At 32.4% G+C, this 26,176-nt stretch overlaps 1 protein-coding gene across 1 annotated transcript; it reads left to right on the forward strand.

Annotated features, from left to right (window-relative positions):
- The first annotated feature begins 4,091 nt into the window (after positions 1-4,091).
- LOC111714635 (uncharacterized) lies at positions 4,092-26,042 on the forward strand. The gene is made up of 20 exons (XM_023489779.1): positions 4,092-4,144; positions 6,924-7,018; positions 7,335-7,417; positions 9,023-9,092; positions 9,545-9,671; positions 10,621-10,741; positions 10,899-11,020; positions 11,083-11,433; positions 11,579-11,645; positions 15,083-15,125; positions 15,236-15,321; positions 16,821-16,888; positions 17,944-17,989; positions 19,760-19,867; positions 22,179-22,240; positions 23,117-23,164; positions 23,565-23,852; positions 24,172-24,403; positions 24,455-24,497; positions 25,968-26,042. Exons 1-20 carry the CDS (start codon positions 4,105-4,107, stop codon positions 25,974-25,976), a joined length of 2,109 nt encoding a protein of 702 aa, XP_023345547.1. The 5' UTR covers positions 4,092-4,104; the 3' UTR covers positions 25,977-26,042.
- The last annotated feature ends 134 nt before the right edge of the window (positions 26,043-26,176 follow it).

Consider the following 26,176-nt stretch of genomic DNA (forward strand, 5'->3'; position numbering starts at 1 on the left):
GGCAGGTCCTATTCACAGGACCCTCCATTTATAGAGTGGCAGGTCCTATTCAAAATGGTGCCTTTTAAAATGTTGTCTGGTCATGTAAGAATTAGACAACTATGTGTATAATTTTGAAAACTAATTATTTTTAATTGTGTTTTTTTTCTTCAAAAATGACAAAGGTTTTAGAGGTTTTGTTGTGCATCGTACATGCCTCTATAAGAGTCATTTGATTTTACAACGACTCTCCCTTCAAGCTGAATATATTTAAGAAATGTTTTATTTCCAGTTTAGCTGTACTGCAGAGTTTTGCTGTACTGCAGATTTTCGCTGTACTGCAGAGTTTTCATTACAACTTTCGTATCAAACTCTTCATTTCCTTTATTAACTGCAGTATATGTTCACTAATCCGACTCTATCAACAACAACAAACTTTTTGGGACATTGCTCTAAAGGATTACATAGTTGCGAGGAAATTCTCATGAATCAGTACATTCCAGGGGATATTAGTTCCAAAACTAACACTTGGCCAAAGAGCTTTGCACTTGGCTCATTTCAAACACTCAGTGTTGTTAGAAATGGGCCAAAAGTTATCTTTTTCAAACGTTTATCTCTTTAAATCCAAGGCGAGTTGAACAAAACTACACCATACATTTAATATTCATTTGTTTTCATTTTCGAATATATTACTAATTTGAAACAATTCACACATTGCAGCTCATACCGCGTTTTTTAAACATATCCTGGTTTGAGACAATTACTCGAATTCATATCAATGTCAATTTTCAAGTATGGTACGCACTTACGCCATACAAAAAGATTTGCTGAAAGGGTAAAATTTAACCAAAAAGAAAAAAAAACCTAATGTTCTTTTAAAATAAAAAAAAAATGGTGATTTAACTAGAAATGCGGGAAATTACTTGTTTAAAATGCAGGAAATGAATTCAGCTTTTATTCTCTTATGTAACAAATAAAATGTGGATACTTAGATTCTAGATATGATTCAGCATTTAATTTAGCGTTCATAATGGGCCTTAATGCTTCACAATTTGAATTCTGTTAGAGATCCTTATGGTTTTAAGCCATCAGGTTACAAAAACATAGGGATTAGAAAATTATGTTAGTGGTAAGGTGCAAATAGATTATCAAGTACAATAGGTGGTAACAGAGAAATAAACCAATTATATACGACGTCACAAGTGTCAAATATAACAAGAAAAACGAAATTTTCTCACATTAGCTGACATGTTTTCGAAGATTAAATAAAAAAGTGTAAAAACAGAAAATAAAGAACACATATAATTGCACTTATTTTACTGTAAGATAAGCACTTTATACTAAAATTATCACTATCATTTATAATTTGGTCGGACACAAAAACTGAATTGACACTTGTGACGTCAGAATACAGCTGTACTGAGAGTGTACAAATTCTATGTTGCCATCTATTGAACTAGAATCTATTTGGTGTGGTGTGAGTTATTTATTTCCCGCGGTTTGCCACAATCAAAAAATAATTGCCCCCCCCCCCTTTATAAAACAACTCAATTGCGCATTGGCTCATTTTACACCATAAATAATTCAAGATGATTCATAAACCTTGCAAACTACTGAACCATGATTTACGGTAATAAAGAGAAAAGAAACATTTTAACTAAATGCAGTCATTGCAAATGTTTTGTCTTTAAGCAAACTTTTTATTTAAAAATGTGTTCTTCTCTTGTTTTATGCTGTTCTTCTCTTGTTTTATTCTGTTCTTCTCTTGTTTTGTGCTGTTCTTCACTTGTTATTTGCTGTTATCCTCTTATTTTATTCTGTTATTCACTTGTTTTATGCTGTTCTTCTCTTGTTTTATGCTGTTTATTTCTTGATTTATGCTGTTCTTCTCTTGTTATATTCTGTTCTTCTTATGTTTTGTGCTGTTCTTCTCTTGTTTTATGCTGTTCTTCACTTGTTATATGCTGTTGTTCTCTTGTTTTATGCTGTTCTGCTCTTGTTTTATTCTGTTGATCACTTGTTTTATGCTGTTCTTCTATTGTTTTATGCTGTTCTTCTCTTAGGTTATGTTGGTCTTCTCTTGTTTTATGCTGTTCTTCTCTTGTTTTATTCTGTTCTTCACTTGTTTTGTGCTGTTCTTCTATTGTTTTATGCTGTTCTTCTCTTAGGTTATGCTGTTCTTCTCTTGTTTTATGTTGTTCTTCTCTTAGATTATGTTGTTCTTCTCTTAGATTATGTTGTTCTTCTCTTGCTTTATATTGTTCTTCAATTGTTTTATATTGTTCTCCTCTTGTTTTATATTGTTCTTCTCTTGTTTTATATTGTTCTTCTCTTGTTTCATATTGTTCTTCTCTTGGTTTATGTTGTTCTTCTCTTGGTTTATGTTGTTCTTTCCTTGGTTTATGTTGTTCTTTCCCTGTTTTATATTGTTCTTCTCTTGGTTTATATTGTTCTTCTCTTGGTTTATGTTGTTCTTCTCTTGTTTTATATTGTTCTTCTCTTGGTTTATATTGTTCTTCTTTTAGTTTATGTTGTTCTTCTCTTGTTTTATATTGTTCTTCTCTTGGTTTATGTTGTTCTTCTCTTGTTTTATATTGTTCTTCTCTTGGTTTATATTGTTCTTCTCTTGGTTTATGTTGTTCTTCTCTTGTTTTATGTTGTTCTTCTCTTGGTTTATATTGTTCTTCTCTTGTTTTTATGTTGTTCTCCTTTTGTTTTATTTTTTTTCTCTTGATTTTTTTTCTAATACTACATACATTTTTTCATTCTTGGCAACATTGATTCATCTCTGTCTTCTAACCTTCTTTTGCTTTTATTCTTCTTCATTTTCTATTTCTCCTCGATTTTTCATCTATTTCCTTCGTTTTCTCACTAAACGATTGTTCTATAAAATCTTTTGTTCAGTAAAACCGTTAGTTCAGTAAAATTTTTCATTTAATAAAATCGTTCTTTTTTTAAAACAAAAGTTTTTTTAAAAGTTTGTTTGAAATTCTTTTGAAAAAATTATGTTTTCTTAAATCTTTTAGAAATTTCGTTCTTTCTGTAAAAAATTATCGTTTTTTTCAAGATCAATTGAATGATGTTAAATTTTGTTAGTTCGGTTAATAAACGATAGGGTGTATAATTCTCTGAATGATCCATGACGTTCGTCCATCGTTCATTTTTCTCTAAACGACTTTATCGCTCACGAAAAATTTCGTTCGTTGACAAAAACGATTCCCATCTCTACCCTCTCCGAATCTCCTTCCCGCCCCACGTGTTCCTAATCTTCATTGTTTTTAAAAGGATTTAAATCTTCCTTAAATTGTTCTGTAAAAAGGTCAGTTTTGTTTCGTGGTCAATGTTTTAAGTTGTTTCAAACATATCAACAGATAGTTCACATTCTACACATTGTTAACAAAAACATAAACAGAACAGTATTTAAAGAGAGAGAGAGAGAGGGTGGGGGTGGCTGAGAAGAAAGAGGATGGGTTGGATTCAACATGTTAAACTTATAAACTAAAACATTAAATAAAAATGAAATAAATTATAAGTAATTTAGTAAAATGGTGCAAAAAAATTTAAATAATGTGGATGAACTTTAATTTTTACAGACGTGATTATATTTGAAGTTTGGTTTACCTTGTCCACCAACTTTTATTCTTATCATTTAAAAATATACATTTTTACCAGCTGGCTACTTTATACTTATTTAGCTTTTTTATTAACTGAATGTATCTAATAATTGTAATACTGAATAATTATGAAAGAAATTTAAAAATCAAATTTTCTAATTTAAAATATATTCTTGCAGATTTTACAGAGCTTGATTGGAGCTATATAATTTTCTACAAATATAGCTGCACAGAGATACGCAAAACGCATATGCGTAGACGTATGTTAAAAATTTAGAGTTAACATGCAACCGCGGGTTCATATAGATCAATGGTATAAAAAAAGTGATGAAGGGTTCAATTTAATAAGAGAATTATGCAAAGGGAGTGTAATCGTAACTTCAAGGCATCTTCCATGCAAACAGGGGATTTACAATGGTAACAGTTAGTTCTTTGACAGGTCATTGACGGACTAACAAGTCATAATGTCATAATGTGTTGAAAAAATCTTTTTTTTTCAGAATGAACTAAAATGGTTCTGCTTATCTTCATATTCGTCTTAGCCCTGACAGGTAAATACAGGGTTAACCACAAAGAATGATACTTTTATTATGACCTCACATATTTTAACCGGAGTGTACAGTGTACAGTGTACAGTGTACAGTGTACAGTGACCTAGAACTCATTAAATTTGACGCTCTGCTGAGGTAAAATGTGTGTTCTGGCTTGTAAATATTTTTTAAATAATTCACTAAATAATTTGCCAAGAAGAGAAACAATTGCTAGGAGCCGTAGGGAACCAAGAATGTTTGAAACAACACATTTATTTTATGTCCGGTTCACATTTATTTTATGTCCAGTTCACATTTATTTTTTGTCCGGTTCACATTTATTTTATGTCATGTTCACATTTATTTTATATCCGGTTCTCATTTATTTTATATCCGGTTCACATTTATTTTATGTCAGGTTCTTATTTGTTCTATATCAGGTTCACATTTATTTTATGTCCAGCTCACATTTATTTTATGTACGGTTCACATTAATTTTATGTCCGGTTCACATTTATTTTATATCCGGTTCACATTTATTTTATATCCGGTTCACATTTATTTTGTGTCCGGTTCTCATTTATTTTATGTCATGTTCACATTTATTTTATATCCGGTTCACATTTATTTTGTGTCCGGTTCTTATTTATTTTATGTCCGGTTCACATTTATTTTATATCCGGTTCACACTTATTCACAACATCTTTGTCTTATTAAGTGACATTGCCATGCATGCACAACCGGTGTACATTTAAATATCCGAGCTGGGCCAACCTTTGCAGTCCTTGTCTGGACTGTACCGCCAATTAACAATTACTAAAGCGGCAGGAGGAGTGTGTTGCAGTAATAACCTGCACAATGTAAAATCTTTATTTTATTAATTAATTATCAATTAATTAACCTCAGATCACACACATTTTTGAAACTTAAGAATCAAGATTTGACTGTCACAAATTCAAGTGACCCTCTGATTAAAAAATGGGGTGCCTGATTCACAAAACCACACTTGAAACTTCTATCTCAGATACAATTAGAAGATATCGTCGTTTTTTCCATATTGAAAAATGTAACATACATACGTTAAACAAATCACTTATAAAAACTTCAATTAAAAATGATCAATTTAAATCTTTAAAAATAAAGAAGTCTTCTTCATTCTTCTTAGGATTAAAGGTACAGTTGGGAATTGGACCTACTAGTTACTACTCTATTAATGAAGGGTCATTTGAAATTATGTCTATCACTTGAAATTATGTCTATCACTTGAAATTAAGTCTATCACTTGAAATTATGTCTATCCCTTGACATTATGTCTATCACTTGAAATTATGTCTATCCCTTGAAATTATGTCTATTACTTGAAATTTTGTCTATCCCTTGAAATTATGTGTACAGTCCCTCAAAATGTAAAGCCGAACTAATGCCATAAAACCTACCAATTATAACAAATAGAGACAGAGCCATTTAAATCAATAATACAAAACTAAAGATTTAGGGATTTTTATTATATCATATTTCAATGTTTGTCTTAAATAATGAATATTTTTAAACATTCAAATCATTTGAATTCCTCATTTGTACACATAAGAGATAATTGTGGTTCTGTTATATGCTGATATTACGTTGGTTGAAAGTTCAACATTCAATTCAGAAAAAATTTGAATATCACGGTTGAGGGTTGGGGGGAGGGAGCACAGAGATCTAAAGGTTGAGGGTTGGGGGGAGGGAGCACAGAGATCTAAAGGTTGAGGGTTGGGGGGAGGGAGCACAGAGATCTAAAGGTTGCAATCTCTCCCAAAGCGATCTAAAGGTTGCAAGCTTTCACGCAAAAATCTATGGCATTTTTTCTTTTACTTCTTAAAAAACTAAAATTAAAGAGACTGTTCACTTATTCGGGAAATTTCGGGGTAAACTAAATAGCTGATTAGCTATTGACCGTCCCTGTGCGCTCAAATTCTGAATAGGAAAATAGGCCTTTTCTCCGGCTACAGTTGTCTTTGAAAAGTAAGACAAAAAACAATTAACAACTAACAGGCTGATTAGTTTACCCTGAATTTACCCAAATCAGTGAACGGTCTCGTTAAAAATAATGACTTTAAAGTGTTAAAATGTACATATCTAGGGCTAAATAAAGAATGAGTGAGGTAAAATCAATAACCAAGGGGTTGTTACATTTTAAAGACGACCCAACATTAAAAATTGTTGTAACAATCTCAGCAGTTTGAATTTATGTGGAAGGGGATGTAAAAACATTTTCAGAGTAGAAAATGCCAGATTGCGTTAAATGGCAGGAATCTAACTGTTGTTGCATTGCAATTGGCAATCTTGTATTTCAATACGATTATAAATAAAAATATTAGAGATTAAGGTAATTTTGACGTAATGACCCTACTTTTGAAAAATTGTATGCTTAGTAAAGCATTAAGACTGACGATGAGAAAAAATCTTTTCTTTTTTAAATATTAAAATTTATAATTTACAATTGCGGAAGTATTCATCAAAGAAACTGTAAATTGAAAAGATTATGAAATGTTCTAAATTTGCTAAAGAAAAACATGCGGAAGTGCAGATTGTGATTGTGAGATAGGTCAACATATTGATATTTTAGGGGGAGTACAGTCAGATTGTGAGATAGGTCAACATATTGATATTTCAGGGGGAGTTCAGTCAGATTGTGAGATAGGTCAACATATTGATATTTCAGGGGGAGTACAGTTAGATTGTGAGATAGGTCAACATATTGATATTTCAGGGGGAGTACAGTCAGATTGTGAGATAGGTCAACATATTGATATTTCAGGGGGAGTACAGTCAGATTGTGAGATAGGTCAACATATTGCGGATCCAACAGATTGCAGATTGTTTCATCACTGCGCTGTCAGCAGTGCTCCAAAGGAAAATATTTTGATACTTTCATTGAAATGTTTTAATGTTTTTGTTGACATTAAAATAAATACTGGTGGACTGGAAACATCTAAGATTTTTTTAAACAGTAAAAGAGTTTTATGGGCTGGGAGCAATTAAATGAATTTGAAGAAACAAATTTGAATCATTGATTCAAATCCCGACTAAATCTTTATCTTTGAATCGATGGTTCAAATTTGAACCGACATTTGCTAGTTCAATGACTTAGCTAAAATTAATTGAATTCGGTCCCATGGTTCCTAATTTTAATTGTAAACAATTGTTGACAAATCCTTTTGTACTGTAGTCCTGTGGGTTTATGATGTTTAACCCGGTGAGGCAAGTATGTGATTGGCCAACCAATGTTATGCAGATACGACCAGAGTGCAGGTACTGGTTCAGGCTTTTAATATTCTAGTTTTTTTTTTGGGGGGGGGGCTAGGGCACTCACAAATACCGACGATATCTGAAAAAATTGAAAATACCTTTTCTCTACTAGTTTGCTTTTATCAATATTATGCAATGCTTAGATAACAAAAATCAACTTGTTTCTATCTTTAATATCTCATACAGGGTGTCCCAAAAAACATGGGAATTCAGTGACGAATTCGATATCGTCTTTTTAAATAATTCTTTGATTTAGTATAGTGATACCAACTGAGAAAGCTTTAATCTGTAAGAGTTTCGTCTGCTATGTTAACATTTTGTTTGTTTATGTTTTGACTGCATACGGTTGTACTTAGTAAAACAAGAAAATTGCAGTATACAAACAGAGTAAACTTGTCAGTCTTCACTGTTCATCTTGCAGAGACATTATAGACACATCTTTACAGCCATTTACCCTTTTCATAAAATAAACTCTAGCAGACATAATAATATTATGGCTTTTGAAATTAGGTATTACAATGCTAATTCATAACAAAGACGATATACTATTCGTCACTGAATTCCCATGTTTTTGGGACACCCTGTATCATCTGCAAGAGTCAAAATATTGCTTTGTTTAAAGTTGTAATCCCTGTTTGTTACTTTTGTTTTCCGATCATAACTCAGGAACGCCTGGACCGATTTGCATTAAATTTTAATTGGGAAACTTGGGAGACCCACGGGAATGTTCTGAGCTTGGTTATGAGATTCTAAGTTGAGTGAATCCACTTTCAACGAAAATTGTAATTTACGACAAGGAGCGGGTAAACGGCGGGGATAACTATGACTCCCCTGGGCCACACTGAGTTCCCCAGCTAGTAATTTGATAAAAGCAAAGTTTTGGAGAATGCGATTTTGCAAACCAACCCAAAATTATTTTGAATAATATGGAATTAACGGGCTGCCCAGGTCTCAAGCTTCAGAAAAGTAGAGCTTTTGAATTCTTGATCTTACACGTACATATGGAAAAGGTACTTTCGTGGATCGAACACTTGAAATTATATCTACAGTCTCTCTACGCGGAAAAAAATAGGCTTCAGCAGTTTTGCACAAATCCTTGCTGACGTTTAATTTTCTCAATGTTTTAAAGGACACAGTGGGATGATTGTTGTCTTTGGTTTTTGTTTTTATTGTGAAATTTTAAAAACATATGATCTCAGCAAACCAGTTCGAACATCTACGAATCTCTAAAACCAGAAAAAAAAATCCTATTTAAGGGAATAAACGAAGTTAGACGAAAATCATTTCACAGTTTTCTGTATCCTGCTTCATTTGTTTTGGCAATGATCATATAATTTTGTAATACTTTTGAAAAAAAGACATTTAAAAGTTGCCAAATTTTAAAATTTTTAAAGAGACTGTAGGAGTAGTTTTGATTGACTCTCTATTAATAGATTGGCATGGCATGTCCGATTCACATGAGTATGCTGAAAAGATTTAAAGAGATATCCATTTGTATCTCCTTGAAACTTTTTTATTTTCGATTAAAGGATTCCACATTACGACTTCTGTCCATTTAAGATGAGTAAACACTAAATACTAGATATAAGATAAGAGACCTTGTTGCAGGGATGAAGAAGAGTTGAAGTTTGATCAGTACACAGATCTGTCCCGGTCAAGAACTGTTTCCAGACAAAAGGTTGAAATTTATGTTCTCTGATATCAAACAGTTACTCAGCTGTAAACAAAAAATGCAAGGGGATACATAACCAAATCCAGTATATCATCTTAGGATCAATGCTTGATTCCTCGACTTAGATATCACGGGTTTTCAAAGAAATTGAATGAATCTGCACAGATCTGCATAAGATGATCAATGCTTTATTCGATCTCAAAATTGATGACTTCTGAGCTGGGATCCTTTGTATTGAATACTCATAATTCTGAGAACTTGATCTTGATATTTACATTAGGCACTTTCGTATTTTACGAAGAATCTGCAGGAGTTACCAGCTCTGGTTAATCAGGATTCCTCTTTAAAACATTTTTTACAAGAAAACTGAAGATTTTCAGATTTATATCGAACTGTTATGTTCGATTTTACTTTTTAGATATTAAGTAAACAAGTATTGATCACAAATTGGTTTGTAGGCTCTGCGAATGCTTAGTTTACTGAGAGCTCCAAGTTCTTCTCGTTTAAACTCAATCAATAAACCACTAAGAGAGGAGGATGGACAATACAAACAAACTTATTCAACTGCTATCAAGCGAAATAAAGGAAAGCAAGCATAGCAGTAGAGAAGATTTGTGTTTTTCTTCAGATTGTTAACGCATATATTTATCATTCTCTTCTATCTTAAAGGCACTGTACTGGAAAAATGAAAAGGGGTTTATGCTGAAAGCTAATCACTTTAGCTAATGATCGCGACCCATGAAAGTTTTATCTATGTTCCTGTCTCAAGAAATTGATATAAAACTGTGTCAAATTTATACAGAAATTCATACATAACAATTTTGTATAGAAATGGTAGGTTTAAACAGATCATATTCAGCACATAGGCAACCAATCTGAAAACGAAGATATTGAAAGGATAGTAAAAATAGACAAAAAAATGTGTTTTTCAGAGAAAGAAGACTTTATTAATTGTAACTTAGGTTTTCTCCATTTATTATTTTATAACTTTTATTTTTATTTTTAATAGATATAACTGATAATATTATTTGTAAGTCTGTATTACGTTACCAGAACTCCCACCAATTGTAGTGCAGTATAGTGGGCATGTGTCTCTGTCTCTATCACATGACCAGTCTACTGCACTCTCATTGGTGTAGTTCCTGTGACGTGATACGGACTTATAAATAATAATATAAATTATAACTATTAAACATAAAAATAAAAATAATAAAATAATAATTAAAGAAAACCTAAGTTACAATTAGGATTATCTGGGATATCTTCGTTTTCAGATTGGCTGCATATTTGCTGAATATGATCTGTTTAAACCTGCCATTCCTTAAACAAAATTGTTAATATATGAATTTTTGTATAAATTTGACACAGTTTTATACCAATTTCTCGAGACAGGAACATCAGATATAACTTTCATGGGTCGCGATCAATAGCTAAATTATTAGCGTTCAGCCTATACTTCCTTTAATTTTTCCTTTACAGTCCCTTTAATCAGATGATACTTAAAACATTTTTCATTAAAGCTTGCTGCCAGTAGACCATGCTGAAAAGACCAAGTTTAAAACAAATAGTCCTGAGCTGACTCTGTCAAGTGCTGATGCTATGATAAGAGTGGGATCTAAGGGGGTCAATCTTTCTTCTCTTTCAAACATTCTCAGGAATAGATTCAGAAATAAAATTCCATTCTTTAACAAAAAAGGAATCTTATCGAATTTGAAAATAAAATGTTAATGTTAAGTCCAAGGGAAAAAACATGGTAAAATCTTAGGACTCAAGAAATAATTCTTGTTTTGTATTTCTGCAATGATTTTCTAGTGAGAGAATACAGAACCAAGTAAAAGCTAAACTGGACAGTTTAAAAGAAAAGCAATTGCAAGAGATAGTTCCCGAGAGTCAAGTGGATAGCGCACCCTTCTTTGTAACACCCAAAACTCCAGGTAAAGCAAGAATTCTAAACGATGATATTTTGAACTAAAAAATGATTTTCTTCTCTTCTTAGTCCTTGCACAGGATTCCCTTTTGCACCCCTCTACTCCCAATCCAGTGTTTAGCTCCTTCCATCAATCCACTGGAGATCCTCAAGGCCAAGAGCAGGCTCTCTCTAACTTCCCTTTATCCAGTCAAACTGACAACATCTCGTCCCAACCTCGTGCAACATTACAATTTGTTCCAGTGCAGCAAGTCCTTCCAACGCCTTCCTTCACTCCTGTAACTTTACCACTGCCGTCCTATGACGATCAATGGAACGGATATAGCCGAGGGAATCAGCTGTTTGGACCAACTCCTTCGCCAGTCTCAACCCTACTGAAGGGTCATAAACTGATCAATGGATTCAGAGTTCCTTTACAAGGTATTTAACATTAAAATATTCTACAGGAGGATCATAGGACTGTAAAAGATGACATGAACATAATACTTGTCCACTGTACACAGACCAATGTTGCGTAATTATTGATTGATTAATTTTCCTGAATTTGATTTTTTTTTGTTTTCAGGAAGGTTTGATACATCATCTGAAAGAGAACGAATTTCTAGTAACAACATTAAAGAATCAGAGATCGGGTATTAAAAAATCATAAAAATCATAAAGAAATTGAGTCTTTGCCACAAACTCTGATTTATGATCCCTATATCTAAACAACCCTATTTTGCAGACCTTAGATATTTCAGACTATGACTTATGTTGGTTTAAGCCTATATCCTCTTTCATTTTTACTATACAGTCTCCTTAAGATAGAAAATTGACGATTTATTCGTTTTTCTTTATTGGGGGTTGTTACGCTAGAAACTACGTTTTGAGTCCTTTAAAGGGACTGTAACGGAAAAATTAAGTAACTTTGGTTTAGTCCTTTTCTTATTTGAATTTAATAATTTTTCATTTTTAATAGATATAATTGACAATATAATTATTACGTTGTGACTAGAACTCCTACCTATGGCAGTGCATTTGCAGTATTATTGTCGCGTGTCTCTGTCTTTATCATGTGACCAGTATACTGTACTGCCATTGGTGGGAGTTTTGGTCACGCGATACGGACCTATAAATACTATTATCAATTATATCTTTTAAAAATGAAAAGTTATTACATTCAAATAATAATAGAAGACAACCTAGGCTTCTTAGGCTCTTCTGTGATATGGTTGTTTTCAGATTGGTTGTATATTTGTTGAATATAATCTTTTTAAAGATTTTTGTATAAATTTGACTTATTTTTTTATCAATTTCTCGTGACAGGAACATCAGATAGAACTCTTATGGGCCTTGATCAACTCCAAAATTGCTTAGGTTTCAGCCTATACCCCCTTTAATTTGTCCTTTGCAGTACTTTTAAGGAATGTAAAACCATACATGTACTGTATTGTATATTTTGTATATTTTGTATATTTTGTATATTTTGTCGTAAACAAATATGTACAATGTACAATATATCAATATCAAAATTACCTTTTGGTTTGTATACGAAATTGGCTGCCAACTAGGCGGAGAGAGAAGGTAAAACTTATGTGACATTGCTGGTTTAACTTTGTGACCTTGTATCTCTTTTGGCTTTGATTTTACGTACAAGTATGAGAAAAGGAACTTTACCCGATTATACATTAGAAATTCACAACTTCTTTCATCTTAAAGGGACTGTGAAGGAAAAATGAAAGGGGGTATAGGCTGAAAGCTAATCTCGATCGCGACCCATGAAAGTTATATCTGATGTTCCTATCTCGAGAAACTGATTTACAACTTTGTCAAGTTTATACGAAAATTAATATATATACAATTTTGTATAAATGTAGAGGATTTAAATAGATCAAATTGTAACTTAGGTTTACTCCAATTGTAATTTTATATTTGTTATTTCTATTTTTTATAGATTTAATTCATAATATTATTTATACGACCGTATTGCTTGACCAGAAATTCCACCAATGGCAGTGCAGTAAAGTGGTCACGTGATACAGGCGGAGACACGTGACCAGTATACTGCTCTACCATTGGTGATTGTTCTGGTCACTTGATTTAAGTTTAAGATTTTCTAAATTTTACATATATGAACTTTCGTATAGTTTCATCACAATTTTATATCAATTTCTCGAGACAGGAACATCAGATAAAACTTTCATGGTTCGCGATCAAAGCTAAAGTGATTAGTTTTCAGCCTATGCCCCCTTTCATTTTTCCTATACAGTCCCTTTAATAGCTCTTCAATAAGTGGAGACATAATTGAAAACATAAAAGATTTTAATCTTTCGTGCCATTTATTTTAGTTTAACGTGTATGCTGGCAAAATGTCTACTAAATATATGATCTATAAATATATGCAAAAATCGAAGTTTAAAACAAACCCCTCTAGACCCTGCAGTATATGTACTGTATGAACCCCACTTCCTCCTGGAATCGAGGTTTCGTGAGATGAGTTGGCTGAGTGTCTATTTTTGTCTTTTGTTTCAATACAATACTTAAACTAGACTTTATGAGGACATATTTGGAAACAGCAGGGATGCAAGCCCCCCATCCTCCCCCACTCACACACCCAGCCGTATTTTCCTGTTTTCTGTTTATGCAAGAGCAGTAAAATCTTACAACTCTGCATATAGAGAGGGAAATGTTACACTTTAATGACTTAAAGTGACCTCTGACTATTCACACAAGAGTGAGAGTGGTTCTTTTATATTTGCGCTAGGGGCAACATTCGGAGGAGGGGGGGGGGGGGATTTGTTAAAAAGGCCAATGCTAAAATTTCAAATTATTAAGTGATTTAAAGGGGTTGACATCGATTTTTCTGAAAAGTATTCTAACATCTTGCTACGTTATAAATCTGGGGGAGGCACAGCAGGTTCACCCATCTCCCCTCCCGCACTTTTCGCAACCCTTAAAACCAACAGACTATCATAAAACTGGTTGAAATAGATGCATATTTTAGGATTTGGAATAGCACCAAATTTGATCTACAAACAATACGGATATTTAGATACATGATATTCATTTTATGGATTCCCAGATTTGCCTACTTCTTTGTAATATGTACAAATATAACTTGGTGTTTATACACATACATTTATAGTTTAATCTATAAAAATATAACTTGGTGTTTATACACATACATTTATAGTTTAATCTATAAAAAATGGATGCCCTTACAGAGTTACTGCTGTTTTGAACTAGAAGTCCCAAAACTCCAACTATACACTTCGTCTTCGTTTTTTTCATTTCATTGGTTCATCGTTCGAGAACGACCCATTTCTTTTGTTTCTTCAATAGTTCAACAAAATTATGTCGTTTGTTCTCAAATATATCGTTCATTTTCCATCTACTTTTTTGTTCATTAAAATCGTTCTTTCAGTAAAAAGAACAATTGGTTTTTTTCAAAAGTTTGTCGGAAAAAATTGTTTGTTCAGTGAAAAAAAAAACAATAACTTTTACAAAATTGTGTTCCAAAAATCGTTCGTTCTTTAAAAAACGATAATTTTTGTCAAAATCTTTTGAAAAATTCGTTCGTCCAGTAATTTATTTTTCAAGTTAGTTCAAATAGTTTATATCGTTCGTTTTTAAAAAACGATCTTTTTAATATTTCTGAACGATCCAAATCGTTCGTCCATCGTTCGTTTTTTTCTTCACGACACCGTCATTCTTAAAAATTTTGTTCGTTCTCAAAATATTTTTTCGTCCACAAAAACGATGCCCATCTCTAGGACTACACAAATAAGTCCTACAGAACAACACTGAACCTATTAGAAACACTGCACGCAAATTTAATCGTTTAAAGCAAATTTCAACAAAATGCAACAATAATTTTCATAGCATTGAAATGTTGTTTATTTTTTAAAATTCTTTAGCTTTAAATCAGCAATCGTTTATGTACTAAAATGTACTAAAAAATTGATTCTCCTCCCCACTCTATAAAAAAGTATAGCCTAATTGGATGGTGAATCCCCACTTAGCCTAGCGTAAATCAATCAATTAATCAAAATCAAATTCTCAGCTTAAAATTCCAAAATCAATATTTTAGTTCAGGGCTTCATCAATTTAAAGAAGAAACGAGAGAAATGAAGGTAATATTACAAAAAGAAAATTTTTAAAGGGGAGTGTTTGCGATTTAAAAATCAACTCTTAAAAATGTTAAAAATTTGAAGTAAAGGGACTTTTTACAATTTTTATTTAGTTCGATGGTGAAGAGAAGCCGCTGAAAAGATTAGCTTTCTCCAGAAAAATCCGGATAAACCCAAACAGATTTAATAAAAATAACAGGTTTTGTCATAACTAACATCTGCATTTTTAGATTTAACACTTTAAACTTTTTATTAAAAGAAACTGTCGATGTAATTTCAAATCCAACCCCCCCCCCCCCCACCAATTTAATGAGTAAATTCCTGATTTCTAACGGTACACTTTTAAACCTTTTTCTTAAACACTTTTTAAACACTTTTTTTTGTTAAGATCTAAGGTATGCGCTGTTATGATGTATGATGTATGATGTATGATGTATGATGTATGATGTATGATGTATGATGTATGATGTATGTAAAGTATATGATTGTAGAGGTTTTCAATTGTAGTTATTAAATGAATTAGAAACCGTGGATGCGAAGTTATGAAAATGAGTTCTCCGCCCTTGTTTCCATGCAAAATATTTTCTTTGCATAATTAAGCTGTGCAACGGAAGACGAAAATATGGTTCAAATCTACGCAAAAACCAAGGTCGTGTAATAAGATGTACAGGGTGTTTAAAAAATTTTGAAATCTGAAAATTTTGACATATTATTTTTTCGTTTATAGTGGTCTGCTATGTAGTTAAGGGAATAAATTAATTTATAAGATTTTACCATGGTATAAGATTTTATTAAACACCCTGGATTTCATTAAACACCCTGGATTTCATTAAACACCCTGGATTTCATTAAACACCTTTGAGTTTATTAAACACCCTGGATTTCATTAAACACCCTGGATTTTCTTAAACACCCTGGAGTTCATAAAACACTCTGGATATCATGAAACACCCTGGCTTTCATTAAACACCCCCTGGAGTTTATTAAACACCCTGGATTTCATTAAACACCATTGATTTGTTTAACACTCTAGATTTTATTGAACACTCTAGATTTAAATGCACACTGTAGATTTTATTGAACACTCTATGTTTTATTGAACACTCTAGATTTTATTGAGCACTCTAGGTTTTATTGAACAACCTTGATCAAATATTGTGTGGGAGGAGGATGGGGGGAGGGGGGTGGTCGGAAATAAAACATGAAAATCCGGGAATTTAGCGCATAAAAGGGGAACTCAGCATTTACATTGTTTTTACGTTTCTTTTACAGTCATGTTCAGGATGAGTAGATTTTTAAAATGATCAAGTATTTTTTATTTTAATTCTTAAAAAGGGGCCTCTATGTTAGAATTGTCTTTAGCTGCTCTTCCTTAATTTTAAAAAATTAGGAATTAAATTTATGTTTTTTATACTTTGTTTTAAATAAAGTAAATCAGTAAATTTGTGGTTACTTGCCTCAAAATAAAATTTCTCTATACTTATATCCTTCCAACATTTCATTTCATATTATGTTCTTAATTTTTAATTCCTCTGAACCATTTAGTCAAACATTGAACCAGAAAAGGTTTACGCGATTTGGTTTTAGACTGCAAAGATATATGGTTTAGAAAATTATAGAGTTTGAGGCGAGTAATCAGTTTTTTAAAGACTTTTTTTATGACCATGCCAGGAAATCTTATACTAAGTTATTTTAAAGTTCGTCCATCGGAAGACCGCGAGTTCTTAGAAGAAGATTGTTAAAAAATGACAGAAACATAATTTTAGGTAAAAGATTGACATTTTACTTTTAAAGGGACTGTAAGCGCAATTTTAAGTGATAGATAGCAATGCCCGATTCACAACTATACCCTTTAAACCTTTATCTGATCAATAATGTGTATGATATTGTCGTTTTTCTTAGTTGAAAAATGTTTGATTCTGATAATTCTTAAATGAAAAAAACGTTACTTTTGAAAGAAAAATAATAAGTTTTCAAAATTATAGACATTAATATCTAATTAATACTTCATAAGAATAATCTTCTGTGATTTGGACATTGTCATCTTTGCAAGCGAGGGTCACTTGAAAATACGCTTACAATTACTTTTGGTAAAGTAAATAATAACTATTTACTGGATTTGATATAAAATATAGCAAGTACCCAATTTATGAAATGACCAGGAACAGAGGGTTCAAATTGTTTTATGATTTTAAACAATAAAATATACAGTAATAACCAGAAAACAATGGAATAAGAAGACGACATTAAAGCAATACTTACGTGTATTGATGTTTTTACAAAACAAATAGTTTTTAGTTTTACTAGTAACTTTTTAAATGACTAATTAAGAAAAATTGGTCAGTTTACACTCCTTAATTGCTGTGTCCCATGCTCATTGGACTAATTAAAGTCGTAACTAGTCTTTATAGAGTCCAGAGGTTTCTGGTTATTCCTGTATATTGATTGAAATTGGCCAAGCTAACAAAATCAATTTATTTTAAAACTTTTTTCATTTTTTCCACAATAAGTATGTTCTTTTGTAGGTTTGGATTGGAAACTTGTTATGTGGGAAGTTAGGTTGGGTTTGGAATTGAAATTTGGAAGACTTCGATATATTGTTGGGAGGGGACAGATTGTGTTGGTGGGGGATTGGTCGGGTTGGGAGGGACTTGCAAGGTTTGGGAAAATTGTGAATTTTCGTAATCTTTCCAAATATACAAACTAAAATTTTTTTGGATCAAATTATCTAAATTTGAATTAACCAAGGTTTACAGATTAGATTAGATATTAGCAAATTTGAGTTTGTTTTGTTTATTATTTTACTATTTTATATTTCTAGAATATCGGAATCAGCTGAGCAGAGAAGATGATAAAGAAAGAAACAGGTGGATACAGTGGGACTCATAAAAATGTATAATAGAAAGACGACATTTAGGCAATGTTGTGTGTATTTGAAGTTGTTATAAAGCAAATAGTTTTCCCAGCAGCTTAAAAATAAACTTATCAAATGAAATAGGTCAGTCAATACTGCACAAGTGCTGTGTTTAATGTTTATTGTTCTATTTACAATCTATACATCTTAAGTTTCAAGGGAGGGACCGGCAATGTATGGTAGTTGAACTGAGAATGTATTATTGTGGAGACCTTTTTTAGGATTCATTTGAGACATATCAAACGTTTTAATGATGCATAGTTACTGCGTCTGAGTGCAAAGTCGACGTTCAAAATTATCCATCTCGGTGGTTACGTTTTGAGAATCGATTTTTTAAAGATTATTAAATATCCGCGACGAAAAATGCATAAAAAATAAGATGTTTCTTGGAACAATGGAACACATTTCTCAATGGAAATTTGGCAATAGATCAATATTAGAATCAATTATTTCTTTTTATCATAATATTGGATTTCTTATACAGGGTGTCCCAAAAAACATGGGAGTTCAGTGACGAATTCGACATCGTCTTTTTAAATAATTCTTTGATTTAGTATAGTGATACCAACTAAGAAAACTGTAATCTGAAAGAGTTTCGTCTGCTATGTTTACATTTTGTTTGTTTATGTTTTGACTGCATACGGTTGTACTTAGTAAAACAAGAAAATTGCAGTATACAAACAGAGTAAACTTGTCAGTCTTCACTGTTCATCTTGCAGAGACATTATAGACACATCTTTACAGTCTTTTACCCTTTTCATAAAATAAACTCTAGCAGACATAATAATATTATGGCTTTTGAAATTAGGTATTACAATGCTAATTTATAGCAAAGACGATACTATTCGTCACTGAATTCCCATGTTTTTTGGGACACCCTGTACTTTACCAATTTGTTATCAGATTTCTTAAAAATCTTAAAATGCCGTTTTTCAATAAAAATGCTCAACCTATTCCTTAACAACTATTAAGTTTACCGTAGAATTTTTTGTTACATTTTTTCTCATCGTTGTTTAATAATTTAAAAATAATCGATTCTCTAAACGTACACAACCAAATGAATGATTTTAAACGTTGGCTTTGCGCTCATATTCAGTATTAATACATCATTAAAACGTTTCTCAAATGAATCCTAAAACATTTCTCCACAATACTACATTATCAGTTCAACTACCACACACATTGCCGGCCACTACCTGTAAAAGTCGTCTTTTTATTCCGGAGTTTTGTTTTGTGGGTCGTTTTTATCAGCTTTAAAGATTATTAGAAAAAAGGACTGTCCTGTTCTTTGCTTTATAACCTTAATTTGTATTGAAAGAATGTACTTGATCGGCGACTTAATATCTATTTACTTTTTACTTTGTGAAGACTTTACATTTTCAAATTTCAAAATAACCTTATATTGAAAAATACAAATATGCTGCATGTGAAAATTTGTTAAAAAATTAAAGCTTAAAAATTCAAATTTTTTTTTTAGAAAATATTCATGTCACTGTTTTAATTAAAACTGTATTCTTAATCTTCATTAAAATTGCCTTCTGTAATAGGAGCAAGTGGAAGGAGGGGAGGGGGGGGGGTATGTATCTCTTGTAGACATCCCCCTCTTAATCTGAATCATGTTCTACAATTTAGATGTTGTTAACTCCATTGTTTAGAAACAAAAAATACATTCCAATGTTTAACAACAAATGTGCAGACAGAGCTTTGTATTGTTATGTTGCAGTATGGAATTCGGAGAGGATTTTCCAAACCAAATAGCTCCCTTCCCGTACAATGCTATTGCTGACTTGATGCCTATCGATGAAGTATCCACAACTACACAGCGAACCAGGTCTTCAACTATTCTTGTATGTTCTTTTATTGGCCTGGAACCCTATTGTTTAAATGCAATATACTAGAGATGGACACGATCATTTTCATAAAATTATTTCGTTCAGCGTTCGTTAACGACCATTTTGTTCGTTTTTTAGTCGTTCAAAGAAAATTGAGGTCGTTTATTTGTGAATTATCGTTTATTTCCATCTATTACATTCTTTTTCTAACTGAACGATCGTTCAGTAAAAACTATCGTTTTTTACAGTTTATTCAGTTTTTTCATAATTTTGTTTGAAAACTCGTTCATTTTGCTCATTCATTTTTCTCGTTTAACCAAATGATTAAGAAATGGTTCATTTACAGTGTGACTCATCCATAATAATCGAACGATCTTTAACATTTTTAAATCGTCCGGTTTTTTTCGTTAGCTCTTAAAAAACTATAGTTTTAAAATCCAATTCGTTTCTTCAGCCCTGCCCAGCCTAGAATATACAGCCGGTTCCTCGTTGCGCATGCTTGGGATGAAACTTAATTGCAACCACCTTAAATCAATACAGACTAGTGTAAACTAGACAGAAGGAGATGGTTACATTGATCCTACACTATACTGTTACGACTTTGTGACCTGAGGTCCCTGAGACCGAATTTAAATTTATCTGCAGTTACAAATCAGAAATCCAATGTCGGAATTCAATGAAGTTAAGCCGCGTTTCAAATCCCCCAAAAAGCGGTTTCAATAGAGCGCCGGCTTAAATCTTGAAAAATTGTATGGAACCCACAATATTTGAGCCACGGCTCAAATTCTTTAAACTCGGTCTCAGAACAGTTTATTTTTTTTCACAATAGCACTTCAATAAGAGTATAGTTAGGATTAAAAAAACAAAACAGATTTCAATCTTCAGTGCAATTTATTTTAACTTAACGTGAGACGACTACAGAGTAGAGTACAGAGCCTGCGATTTAAAGGGAATGTGACGAAAGATAATCGATGACTACAGGTTGTAATATCTGAATAATTTGTTTGAAATTAAATCGATTTTTTTACGGTCTAAGTCGTATGTTGCAATTTTATGAATTTGTATGGGCGCTAAGTTATTCGGTATTAGACGTCTTTAACAAGTTTCTCCTTATAGACGCAACAGATAGAAGTAAGATTAGTAGCGATCAAAAGCGTTTTTTTTTATCCCATTAAGCCTATACCCCCTTTCCTTTTTAGCGAAAACTCCCTTTAAAAGCTTCAGCTCGAGTCGTAATTCCTGAAACCCAATCTTAGACTTGTGTCACGTGATTGACAGCTACAAGATCTTAGGCTCTACTTAGGATTTAGGCCCTACCATGAAAATAAAACCGACTTTGGTTGGCGCTAGTGGAGAATAGGGCTCGATGTTAAGTCTTGTTCTCATAAAACCCGGAATGAGCCAATTCCTTCCATGAAAATCCGCCTAATAGAATATTAAACCGGTTTTTGAACTCAAATCTATGGAAAATAAGATGCAGTTAGAATCCGAAAGCTCAAGCCGTAAATAAGACCCGACGACAGCTCAGACCTGAGTCATATTCTCTTGAATTTGTTAAATCGCCGACTCAGGATTACCCATATAAGATTAGACTTTAGGAAATTTCATTGTTTGTTTTATTATATTCACGATTCCCTGCAGCCACTGCAATTTTTTTTTTGCTTCTTTGCCAAAATATTGAATAAGCCATTAGATTTCTATATCTTAGGCAGAAGACTTAATTTAATTTTGGGATAATCATATTTTATAAGTTTCCGTGCGTCTTTACAGTCTCATACTGAGTTAGTAACCCTGTAGGATTTTTATCTATTTATTGATCAATTCATGAAAGTTTGTTTTGGTGTGTAATTTTTATATCCAATTACAAATATTAATGACAACCTCTGGATTCTCAACATTTTTTGGGTAACCCGGTACGAACGTTTACAAATAAAAACAGTACATATAAAAATTTAACTGAAAAAAAAAACTAAAAATGGTTGTTGCATAATGCATATGAAACTTATTTAGTTTCGATTGCTTAACATAAATAATACAATAATACAATTTTGTTTCCAAAACGAAAATGAAGAATAAGCAAAATTAAATTCGTAACATTTTTTTAATCAGAGTTTGTCTTAGTTATAATTTGAACATTGAACAATAGCTTGTTAAAGATCGAAACTTAAAAAACCGTCGTATTTATTTTATTGATATAAAAGCCGACCACTGCGGTTGATCAGTCATGTCAATCTGGAATTTGCACATTTTCAAATAATCGTTAAAATACAAGAATGAACCACATTTACATTAATTATTGCAACTTCTCAGGGCTGGTACAGGTTTAGGAGGTGTTACACTTGCAGCCTCCCTTCGCAATACATTTTATCCAGGTATTGTAATTCAACATATTTTCTAGTTGTTAAAGAGACTGTATGCAGAATTCAAGTGATCCTCCATGCAAAGATATTCCCGACTCAGAATGGTACCATCAACAACTTTGTCTGCTATAGTCATGGCTTGCATTTCTATCTTTATCTTTTTAAAAATGATAATTTTTTCTTGTGGTTTCTCCACAAAGGTTACTTTCGCATTTTTACTGCAGGAAACCATATAGGAATGATCAGAATTAAACACTTTTAAACCTAGAAAAATGACAATATCTTCCACATTATTGATAAAATAAAGAAAGAAGCAGAAATAGAAACAGAAAGCCAAGCTGAAATTACATTATTACACATAAGGAATCAAATTATAGAAATCAACAGAAACAGTACCGGTATTTAGGGTGTCCCAAATTGTGATGCTCGGAAACTGGCTTGCATTGCTTACCAGGATGTAGCAAAAAATATTTTTTCTTTTTTCGAACTCTCACCAAGACCATGATAAGGGATGCAATGACCAGGGAGGCAACAATCAGGAAAACAAAAATTTCAAAGAGTGTGTCGCAAAAATCTATTCAAGAACTGCTCATTGAGAGAAGGCAACCCTGAACAGTAGCGCCTGCTGTCATTATTTTTTTATTAAATTGTTAAAACTAAAACTAAAAAATAAATGTTTGAAAATTGATGAGATGAAGGTTTGAAGGGTACCGTTGTGAATTAAACATTGCAATATTTTTTATAAAAGGTCCCTTAAATGTATTACACTTGAATAAAGTCATTAGTCAATAGTCACGTCATTTCTCGATTATCCTATATTATGTTTTTTTTTCATTAAATATATTTATTCATGAATTTCAAGATGGATATGTGAACTCATTATTTTAGTTAAAGAACGTTCTGAATTATCTTTTGAGTCTGTGGCCAGACCTACAGGTAAACCATAGATTAAAAATAAAAAGTAAAAAAAAAAACATTCAAAAGTTTAAAAACTAAATTAAAAACTAAGCGTTGAATATCTAATGATAGGAGTATTCAATTCTAACATGTTTTCATTACAACAAGTAAACAAAATTAGTATGTAAACAAATCATAGCAAATGTGTTATCAAATGCTAAACTTTAATCGAATGATGTCAAAGTACAAATTAATAATTATATACCTTCGGATCACTCACCCCACCGCCAAGAGAGGGTAAATATTAAAACTTAAAAAGCATAAATTAAGATCCTTTTTAATCAAAGAGGTGTAACAACCCAAACTAAAAGCTGAACTGTTTTAATCACTAATCATAGCTGACAATTTAATATAAAATCTAATTTAGCTTTTTTTTAAGATGTCCCTTTAAGTCCATGGCCTTATGGAAACAGTGGGTTCTGGAGCCAACAAGCGCCATTAAAAAACTCTCAGCTTAAACTTACTTCTGACACCAGAAGCAGCTCAGGGTTTGGAAGCAGCTCCGGGTATGGAAGCAGCTCAGGATTTGGAAGCAGCTCCGGGTATGGAAGCAGCGCTGACCCGGAGAACAGTTCTGGAATTGAACAAGAAATATCTCAAGAAGAATACTCTACCCAGTTTTGGAGACAAAACCCTGATGGCCGATTCAAAGTTGAACGAAATAAAGGCAAGTCTGACCATTTTTACAATCAATATTTCAAAAATTTTAATAATACTACCATTCTCATTAATTAATTCCATATTTTCCAAGATTGTTTGATAATTCAAAAAAGAATACTTTTTTATTGAAAAAAAACTCCATAAATGAAAAATTTTAAAATTTAAAATTTTTCAACTTTTTTAACTTAATGAATTTGTCATTAAAATTTCATGGAAAGGGTATTCTTATTAAACTAAAGACATGGCTTTCTTTGATTGTCACATTGAAAATCAATATTGTTTGGTATTTGGTGACCAACTTTTTAAAATTTGAAATCAAATTGCAGAAAACCCTGACAAAACATCAGCAGAACAAGTTTATCTTGAGTACTCTGCAATCAACCGAGATGAAGACGCCGGAGAAAATAAGTTTAACACGGCAAGTGCGCAGAATGCAGAAGACAAAGACGACGGAGGAATTAAGTTGAATGCAGTAAATGCACAGAATGTACAAAGCAAAGACGACGGATCGTTACTTAAAAGAATTCCAACTGTTAAAGATTTTGACCGAAGTGTCAGGTAAATATAATTTCAATATCAAATTTTTTATTTTTATTGGATTTTTTTTAGCACTTCAATTCAAGAGGTTAGTGTTTCCAGCAGTGTAAACGAGGTAAACATTTATATTAAACTGAGTAAAGAGGGTCGATTGCCTCTATTATTATTAAGTGATAATCAATAGGAAAATGAGACTTTACAAAAGACTTGTGGAATTGAATCAGTCTATCCAGACCTAATTTTTTTTTGCCAAAGAGGTTTGCCACAAACTCTGATTTTAGAGTCTCTACTTATTTGTATTCCAATGTAGACCTTAGATATTTCAAACTTTGAAACATTAACATTAACAATCTAAGTTTGAAATATCAATGGTATATAGTATTTACCCTCAGGTTGCAAAGATTAATGGTAAAGACTCAATTCCTTTGTAAATTTTCTGTTACTATGAATATAATTCCAGGTTGCAAGGTAATTTTAAAATCGTTATAATTTCAAATTATCATTTTCATTAAAGTCTCATCCTTCTTCGGAACCCTTTAATTTTTAATTAATCCAGAGGCCGAATTTAAAGAATTTGAGCCGCGGCTGGAATATGGTTGGTTCCACCTAAAATTGTATTCAATTTTTTAAGATTAAGCCGGCGCTCAATTCAAACCGGTTTCTGGGAGATTTGAACCGCGGCTTAAATTCATTATATTCGGACACAGAACTATAAAAAGATTAAATAACCTTAATTGACAAAAATTCTAAATATGATAAATTATACAGTAATAACGATACAAGAAGTAATTATGGTCGTTTTTGCTTTTTATTTTTATTTGAACGATATCTTGTGTGGGTCATACCATGAAAGGATAATCCTGTGGTGGTCATACCATGTAGGGATAATCCTGTGGTGGTCATACCATGGTCATACCATGAAAGGATAATCCTGTGGTGGTCATACCATGTAGGGATAATCCTGTGGTGGTCATACCATGAAGGGATAATCCTGTGGTGGTCATACCATGAAGGGATAATCCTGTGGTGGTCATACCATGAAGGGATAATCCTGTGGTGGTCATACCATGTAGGGATAATCCTGTGGTGGTCATGCCATGTAGGGATAATCCTGTGGTGGTCATACCATGAAGGGATAATCCTGTGGTGGTCATACCATGAAAGGATAATCCTGTGGTGGTCATACCATGAAGGGATAATCCTGTGGTGGTCATACCATGAAGGGATAATCCTGTGGTGGTCATACCATGTAGGGATAATCCTGTGGTGGTCATACCATGAAGGGATAATCCTGTGGTGGTCATACCATGTAGGGATAATCCTGTGGTGGTCATACCATGAAGGGATAATCCTTTGGTGGTCATACCATGAAGGGATAATCCTGTGGTGGTCATACCATGTAGGGATAATCCTTTGGTGGTCATACCATGAAGGGATAATCCTGTGGTGGTCATACCATGTAGGGATAATCCTGTGGTGGTCATACTATGTAGGGAAAACTTTAATTGAGTGATCAAGCATTAAGTTGAAAATCCTTGATAGTATTTATGAAACATAAAGGAAACTGTTCATTTGTTTTTTTCAGGCTTTGTAAATATACTTCAAAAACTACAAAGTTCTTCTGAGATTGAAGTAGAAGGACAATGAAAACTGATTTCATGAAAACCAGTGATAACTAATATTCAGAAAATTATGTACAAGTTGCAACCTCATATTCGACTTGACATAATTTACATAATACGTTTAAAATGAGAAAAATTGTTTGTTTAAAGGGATTGTAACCTAATTTTAAAT

Source organism: Eurytemora carolleeae, unplaced genomic scaffold, assembly GCF_000591075.1.
Source record: "Eurytemora carolleeae unplaced genomic scaffold, Eaff_2.0 scaffold585, whole genome shotgun sequence".
In the NCBI taxonomy this organism is placed as follows: domain Eukaryota; kingdom Metazoa; phylum Arthropoda; class Copepoda; order Calanoida; family Temoridae; genus Eurytemora; species Eurytemora carolleeae.

Bases quoted from the DNA above. Each gene is read 5' to 3' on its own strand.
- LOC111714635 (XM_023489779.1), top strand. From the start codon at position 4,105: ATGGTTCTGCTTATCTTCATATTCGTCTTAGCCCTGACAG. The intron at 23,165-23,564 runs GTAAACCATAGA...CTTTTTTTTAAG, and splicing joins GTCTGTGGCCAGACCTACAG to ATGTCCCTTTAAGTCCATGG. The intron at 24,404-24,454 runs GTAAATATAATT...GATTTTTTTTAG, and splicing joins GATTTTGACCGAAGTGTCAG to CACTTCAATTCAAGAGGTTA.